A 9,222-nucleotide genomic window follows, 5' to 3' on the forward strand; every position below is an offset into this window, starting at 1 on the left:
AGTGCATGATATTATGAACATTTAGGGTAGTGGTCATGGAAGCAAGGACCCTGTGCACTAGTATTGTTGGAATAAATGTATCTAGAACGTTTCTCATCAATATTCTTTTCAATAAAAAGTTCCAGTGATCAATTGTATAGGTCACGTTTCCAAAAGGATGGCAACCAATTTGATGTCACTTTTTGGAATCAGATCTGGGAATATCATTAGCTTGTCAAGTAAGGAAAATTGAGATTCAAGTCAATTAAAGCAGACATAATGTTAGAATGACAGCTGCGCATGTTTCCTTCTTGGGGGAATGAATGAAGACGTCTACACAATTATGTTCCTTACCATATAACATGTCTTAGGAAACCAGACTGGGCAATGCCTGCTATACACAACTCCGACTCTCCATTACTTCATGAAAACTACTGATGAAGATTGTGTGGAAGCTGCAACGTTGTTAACGTTTACTGTATTTATTGTATGTCTGCATGTGTGATATAGAATAATATATAACAGGCTTGGTATGTTGGGTAAAGGCTTATTGCTGTAGAACTTGGGCTGAACGACAAGAGCTAAGATACCAGTCCTTGGTTGGCATGGCATATGGGTATATTGTCTACACCTGATAGTTCTAACTTTATATTCACGGTCAGCCCAAGCATATCATACATAATTGCCACACAGACATTTCATCACTCTGCCTGCCATACTAAGGAACAGTACAACATATCGCACATGAATATAAATGATACATAAATACAAAGTATACATAAGTGCAAACATTTTAGGTACGACAGTAATTTACATTATATGTATGTGGTGATATCAAATATACATGGTCATAGGAATGGACACTTTTCTTCACTTCATCACAGCTATTCCATTGAAAATGACCAATTTAGTCTCTTCCTCACGTGAAATCAGCAAATGGGAATAACGTATGAAGGGACATATAGGATGCTGGAGGTTATGATCTTGGCTTATATATAAAAATAAAGGATATTGGAAAGAAGCACTCTAAAGTAACCCCGGAAAACGTGATATATATATATTTTTTTTATAAGGCTGTCATGTATTCTATAGTATATTTTCTGAGCAAATGCAGCCTACAGAATGTAAGTGATGACTATAAAGAATGTATGGTGAATGTATATATTCCATATGAGAATGATCTGCGCTCCATTACATGTCCTGGACACAGTTCAGCCCCTGTGATGAGGGCAGGGATGGCTATGTATGAAGAAGGCCCCTGCTGTGCTGCTGGTGGAGCTTGCATGAAGTTGGGTGCTGGCTAAGGCTGGGTCATGTGCTCCTCTTACAACACAACTCCTCTTCCAGTCACTGACCTTTTTCTGACTTTCACAAACCCGAGATCGTTCAAGCAAATATCCAAATACCAGATTATTGTTTTATTCATAATCACTAAGTTATTTGGACGTGGATATTGCAGAGTGTAACCCTGTCAGTGCCAGTCACGCTCTGTTGAGAGCAAATCGCTTTTTCTTCCTAAAGCTCCATATAGCTTTCATTAATCTTAAATACAATGGACTTATGGAATATTAGCAAGCAAGGATTGGATTTTCACATTATTATATAACTCCTCATAAATGTGATTATGTGGCATCATAATATAGTACAGAGAGTTGTCTGAAATGTCTATATATTGATCTGTCCACTTCAAAAGGATGGACTGATGGATAAGAAAGATAGATAGATAGATGATAGATAGATAGATAGATAGATAGATAGATAGATAGATAGATAGATAGATAGATAGATAGATAGATAGATAATATATAAAAAGATAGATAGATAGATAGATAGATAGATAGATAGATAGATAGATAGATAGATAGAGGGTATGGCACACACATACACACACACACACACACACACACACATATATATATATATATATATATATATATATATATATGTATGTATACACATAAATATATATATTTTTATATATATATATATATATATATATATATATATATATATATATATATATACATATACACACACACACACACACACACACACAAACACACACACACACACACACACACAGTATATACACACACATGGCATGGTTTAGACACACACCCCTCTTCACAAGCTGTTTGAGCAGTTTCATCCTAGAAGCTGCATCTTTAAAGCTTCGAAGAGAGATGAGGATGGGGGAGGAGAGATTGCTAGGAAGGAGGAGGGGGTATAGGGGGAGTGGAATTCTCCTTGTCAATTTACTACTCAGGATCACATTCATGTGACATGGGGCTGCTCGTCCATTGGCTGCAGGCACGTGTCCAGGCTACCGGGCTCCCACGTCACTTGTGAGGCTTCTATTAAAAATAAGAACAAAAATCCAGAGTGAAAGTATTCCAGGTCCAGTGACTGCTCCTCCAATTATCCCCACCATAGAGCCTGGCACATTAGCACTGGGGACTTCTCTGCAAAAGGGACACATCAACTTGTGTATATGTCTCATTTCCTGCTCAGAGAGCGCACTGTCTTCTGATATCCACTATTACACTCTATATTGTTATCTATGCCCAGGGTTGATGCATGCATGCTGTACTGGCACCTGTCCTTTGCTGCTACTGGGCTTCCTGAAGGATTTACTGCCTGGATGTGGAAGGAAGGAGTATGAACCTTGGCAAGAAGATGCTTTGGTTTGCGGCACTGAACCAGTAATATCCATCTACAGGAGCCAGATAAAGAGAGCTACTCTGAGATCCACCACACACTGACAGTGGAGCTTTGAATGTGCAGGTGACTTGGAGGAGTAGGCAGTAGAAAGGGTTAAACCCAGAAGCAGCTTGTGGAATTACAGCATGGAAGAAAATGACCAGAATCACAGGGAAGTGGAGCAACAACAACAACAGCAGCAGCAGCAGGAGTCAGGAGATGAGTCCAACAGGGGGATCCTGCCACTGCTCCAGGCTCCAGGGAACCACCAGCCCCATCATAGGATCACAAACTTCTTTATTGATAATATCCTGCGGCCGGAGTTTGGAAGGAGGAAAGAAGGAGCTGTCCAGCAGGATGAATTCTTCTCGGGCAGGGACAGCGTGGTGACTCGATCTGGGGCAGAGTCTGGGCAGCACAGGAGCAGTAGTGGTGTTACAGAGGGAGAAGGGGCATCCAAAGCAATCACTGGAGATAAGAAAATTGACGTGGGCACAGAAGGACCCATCAAACCCAGAAGCTTGAGTGGAGACCATTCCCTCAGTTCAGACTCTGATAGTTCTCAAGCCAGCTCAACCAATAACCAGCAGCCTATGCTATGGCCAGCGTGGGTCTACTGCACCCGGTACTCAGATAGACCTTCATCAGGTAAGACCCAGGGATGCTTCAATTTATGGAATTAGTCCCCATCATTCATTTTGGGGCGACCTCATTCCGCTTGCTTGGTTTTCCATCCATAGGGAACTTGTAATATTTTTGAGATGTGGCCAAGGAGAACATTTCAGGTCATTTATTCTACAGCAAAGAATTAGAATTTTCCCAAAGAAACCCTTCTGTTTGCAGCGTGCACCATCGAAAATTGCAAATTGCCAAGATCTTCTTTTAGCTCCATGCTTTAATTAGACACCTAATTAGCGCCAGCTCCGCTTCTTACGACAATTACCCATAGAAAAGCCTTTGCATTTTAAACTCAACATTATTTGGGGCTTAATTTTTCTTACGCAATTGATTGGTCACAGAGTCTTGGCTTTGACTCCTACCGATGAAGAATACTTGTAGTATATAGACGCCAATGTATATAAACAAATATATACACACACACACACACACACACACACATATATATATATATATATATATATATATATATCACCCATATGTTCATATGTTGCATTCCATTGTTCAGTTGCTAGCTGCTATTTACTTCCTAATTATTCCAAAGTGAAGATGGTACAGGCCAAGATTTTCTATCTGTTTAAGTTGTCTAATTGCATTTTACACCAGAATAAATCAGTCAAATAATAAAACGAATATAATAATAATATGTATTCTCATTTTTATTATTAATGATAATTATAATCTATTACTAAATGCTTTATATCATTTAATGCTGCATTTATAATCCAATCAGCTCACCAAAGATCTCTATCTTTAATCCATATTTTATTTCTCCATTCATATTTTGGATGCCTTCAATATTAAACAAGCACATATAGGAACAATTAAAAAAAAAAAAAGAATAATAATTTGTGAAGTAAAAAAAAATATATATTTTTAATGCGCCTTTTAACACATATATGCAATTAATGTATTCATTATAAAATCTACCTCTTAAAATTTGAGTTTTGCAGACTCCAGGTAGTTGTCCCCTGTCTCTTTCTCTACAATGGAATAGTCTAGTAGTAGAATTATTTATGATCTGGGATTTTCCGTATACATAATGTGCATTTGCGACTTCAAAGAGTCTCTTTTAATCTAAGTGTTATATATAAAGCACACGTTTATACCAACATAAATAGAGATAGTGAGCACCTAGTTGCAGTCTTGACTATACATTAATATAATTCCATACTGCAAATATTCCTGCAATCATCAAAATGTGAACATAGAATAGAATTAGAGCCCCTGGATGTTTCACTTTTATTCAATTATGAGGCAGGGTGATTGGATTGCAATGTAATATTTGCAGAGGGCTGCAGAGCACCCTGCACTGTTCTATAGGATATAATGGGCGCTGCAGAATGTATTGCTTGTTACTATACATTGGATGAGATTTTCCCAATGAAGAGCAGCATTGGAGCCCACGTGTCCCTCTCTGATCTGTGGGTGAGGGAGGCTGGTGAAGTGATGGCAGCTTGTAGTAAAAACACGTGTATGGCTGTGCGTAAAAATACTGGATGGATGGAGGGAGGCAGCGCATGCACTTTGCAGAATGCCCAGAGAAAGGAAGGGATGTGAAATGTGTACATATAGAAAGATGCATGGAGTCTTGTATAGAGATGGGTGCACAGAGACAGACAGTGATGTGGTAATTGTGGGCATGATGGAAAAAGAAAGGGGCAAGAGAGAAATGGAAGGAGGGAGGGATCAGGGGGCTATGGAGATGAAAGGAGCACAAAGATGGGAAGATGGAGGAGGGAAGCAAGGAGAATAAAAATGAGCCTTTATCTGCGAATGGAAGAATCTACAGATCCAATAACCTGAGCCTTGCAATCGATCTGGTTATAGGATCTCACACATTTAGGATAAGGGGCACAGTAGCAGCAAGAGGCTTACAGGATGGAGTGGGAGAATTCAGGTTGGAGAAAGAATAAACACAGAAGAAGGCAGAGAGGCAAGGACAGCGACATAGATTGAGAACGATGTTTCTGGCATTGATTGGCGTCCCAAGCGATCAATATCTGGCAACCAATACTCCCAACTTGCCCTTCCACTTCTACAATTATAAATCAAACTCTGTACTTCTCCTAATCCACCCACGTCAGAAATCGAGGAAGCAAAAGCAAATAATGCAAGCAATGAATGAAATAGAAATGTCCTGCAGATTATACCCCCCCCCCCTCAATTCCCACAAATTCACCCACATGCATTTTATATCATGTTTCATTATTAAACAGATACGGTGGGCAACGTGAAGCAAATAATTAGCTGGGCTGAATGACTAATGTATGTGTGATGTTAATATTTCAAGTGGAGAGAGAAGGGATTGTGGGGGGAGAAGTGAGGGATGAGGCCTCAATAGTATCCAGGCTCCTTTACTACCCCAGTCACAACCATAATATTAACGATCACTACTATAGTTATATGTTCTAAAAATATTATTCACCCGTTATATAATCTCAGGTATTTACTTTATAGAACCTTATTGATAAACAAATCATAAATCATTACCCAATGTTTACAGTCTATGCAGCTGTGAGGTCATAATACGCGGTTAATATAAACGGACATACAGTTCTACCAGCACCACGGCCATAATCTTACTATACATTTACTACATCTCTGTCCAAAAAAATAATAATCACAAGTCATTACCTACAGTTCAAGTCTCTCATTGCCTGTTTATTTTTGAGTCATAAACATATTCTAATAATACATGTTTGAGAATTGTGAAATATTCAAATTATTTAAAAAAAAGTTTACAAAGTGACATTTTAAAATTGTATTTACGCTATTTTGATTATTTTATTATGTTATGACCATTATGTATTGTATTATATTATTTTATATTATATTATAGTATAATATAATATATTATATTATATACCACATGTTTACTGCAATGATTTTCCACATGTTTACTATACTGGTTTGCTATATAATGTATTATATGATTTGCTATGGCCGATTCTAACCCGATTGTATACTGTGTAGGTCCAAGATCCCGTAAACCAAAGAAGAAGGCGACAGTGACTAAGGAAGACAAGAGGCCTAGGACAGCATTCACTGCAGAGCAGCTCCAGAGGCTCAAAGCTGAATTTCAAACTAACAGGTATTTGACCGAGCAGAGAAGACAAAGTTTGGCTCAGGAACTGAATCTTAACGAATCTCAGATTAAAATCTGGTTTCAGAATAAGAGAGCTAAAATTAAGAAAGCCACAGGGAACAAAAATTCTCTGGCACTACACTTGATGGCACAAGGACTCTATAACCACTCCACCACTTCCAAGGACAGCAAATCAGACAGCGAATAGGAGCGAGGGCTGGGATGCAAAGTCTTACAATGCAATAATTTAAACTAAATAAGAAATATACAAGGAGTGGGGCATAGTATAAATGTGACAAGGGCCAGTGTACAAACAATATACCAGCATTGCGCTACGCTACAGTGTGTATTGGAGGAGGAAACGTCGCAATATTCTATGTAAATATAATTTACAGGCAAAAACTAAAATCCAAAATATCCGCTCAAGAACTATTTTTGTTTCTTTGATTTACTGGAGCAGATTTTATCTTTCTCGGTTTTGTTTTTTTTTTGTTTTTTTGCTTAGTCTTTATTTTCTACTAAGCGATGTTCTGGCTGTTGTGGTTGGACAGTGAAGACATGAAACGTTCTGCTAAAGTCCAAAGATTTAACTGCTGCATTTTCGCACTACTGTGAATTAAAAAAAAGAAAAATAGCTAATATTCGTCCTATGTTTTTATATTATAAGTTTTTTGTGTTAAAATAAAAAGCAGGAACGATGTTTTATTGCATTTTATTAAACATGTACTTTTTTTCTTCTTTCCAAAACAAAATGTTTAATAGTCGTGTAAAGAGTCGCAGATTATGATTTATTTATACTTGGAGGGTTGATATATAGTTTTGCACTTAGCTTTTTTATTTTTTGATTGCCTTGAAGTCAAAAAGAAGGGGAGGGGTCTCAGCATTAAAATCAGGAGTGTGGGAGTCTGCACATCAGACCAGTACAGATGGCCTCGACATCAGAACCGGGGGGGGGGGGGGGGTCAACATCATAACCAATTGAGAGTCGGTCTGACATATCCCGCCATAAAGATACGTAAATTTCAGATCCAAAGGGGTCTCATCAGATCCAGGAGGGTGGTTGGGGGTTTTTCGACATCAGATGCAGAGAGGGGGGTTATTGTTAACAGATCCAAATGAAGGGCCTTTGTATCAGACCCGGGGGCAGGGGGTCTCATCAGATCCATAATGGTGGTTGGGTTTTACTATTAAATCCAGAAGGGGGTTATTGGCATCAGATCCAGGGGGGTTCAGCATCAAGACCACGATAAACGGGGATCTCAGGAAAAGATCTAGGAAGAAGGGAGGAGACTAACCGATCCACGAGGGATGGAGTCTCATCAGATATTGAGTGGTGGGTATCTAATTATGAAAACCAGAAAAAACAGGGCTTTAGAACCATAACTATGGAAGGAGGAAGTCTCATCAAATCAAGGATGAGGTGTTCAGCATCAGAACAAGAGGGTGGGGGTATCATCAGATCGAGGAGGGAGAGGGTATTATTGGATCCAGGAGGGGGTATCAGCGTCAGAGGAGCCAGGAAACACTGGATCACCACTAAGATGCAGGGGGTCTCAGTATCAAATGCAAGAAAGAGGGGGTCTTAAAATCAGATTCCGGTAGAAGGGTGATCTCAATAAGGGATTTGAAACATTTGTCGGATCCATAGTTATCTAGCTGTTGCCATACTAACGTTATTCATAGGACATAATGGCATCCAATCAGCAAAACGATGCTGTCTTCTGTATGTAGCATTCAATCTGTAGGTCCCACCCCCAACTATTCAGTCACTTCCCAAATAGCCCGTTACCATTACCTTCTGCTCCTAACCAGTCTGACACAAGCTTATGTCATAGTATAGAATAAACTTTTGGAATGAATGTTGACATTTTTCCCCTCCTGCTCTATAAAAATAAAATGTATTATCTCAGCCATCTTGTACCACCAGAGTATTCCCAGCATATACACTATAAACATGCACACAAGAATTTGTGTTTTCCCATGCGCATTACCAGGGTGTCAGAGTTGGTAAATTTAATGCTATTTATATTGTAATTGACACTTAACTTCACCTCTGCATATGGAAGTTGTGTAGATCTACTCAGTGGAAGATCTGATGTTAACGGGGTGTGGGATTGTTTTAGATCTGATGTCCCATTTTTGGAAATGGGGTATTAAAAACGGTAATGATTGTTGTAGGTGTTTCCCCAAAATCTGGTGGGATAAAAATAAGATCTATTAGAATCATATTATATTTAAAGAATCCTACTATAGTGAAATATCGCCAGGATGTGATAAATCTGTACATTTCTACTGTTCACAAGCCAATGTAAATACAGTCAGTCAGCATTAGTGTTTGCTCTTCACAACCTATAATAATAATTATTCTTATTTTTACAATGTATCACGGTGTAAATAAAATGTCTGACATTTTCATGAAACTTTATGCTATACAAATGTTTTTGTTTCCTTCTGATGCCAATAAAAGTTGAATGTTCGGTTAAAAGATATTACACAATCTATATTTGTGCCCATCAAATACCAAGTCAGGACTGGTCGCCACCTCTGATGATGAATGTTTCTATTTGCCTTAAAATCACAATTGCATTTCCTTTCTCCATGAATTATAGTGTATACTGGAAATCCCGTGGAACATGTTCACTGATGTACATGACCCTTCAAGGGTCCATATTATTATGGCCAAGATTGTGTCCAGTATGAGATATTTCTACCTTTCAAAACGTTCATTAACCCTGTTGAACTGGTGTTTGTAAAGAGATCACTTCATTGTGTATGTT

At 38.5% G+C, this 9,222-nt stretch overlaps 1 protein-coding gene across 1 annotated transcript; it reads left to right on the plus strand.

The window, feature by feature from the left end:
• The first annotated feature begins 2,347 nt into the window (after nt 1–2,347).
• EN2 (engrailed homeobox 2) lies at nt 2,348–8,932 on the plus strand. Its single transcript, XM_075828699.1, has 2 exons — nt 2,348–3,327; nt 6,334–8,932. The coding sequence occupies exons 1-2, from the start codon at nt 2,826–2,828 to the stop codon at nt 6,651–6,653; spliced, it is 822 nt and encodes a 273-aa protein (XP_075684814.1). The 5' UTR covers nt 2,348–2,825; the 3' UTR covers nt 6,654–8,932.
• Nucleotides 8,933–9,222: the final 290 nt, after the last annotated feature.

The sequence above is a fragment of the Rhinoderma darwinii genome, chromosome 5 (genome assembly GCF_050947455.1).
Source record: "Rhinoderma darwinii isolate aRhiDar2 chromosome 5, aRhiDar2.hap1, whole genome shotgun sequence".
NCBI classification, from domain to species: Eukaryota; Metazoa; Chordata; class Amphibia; order Anura; family Rhinodermatidae; genus Rhinoderma; species Rhinoderma darwinii.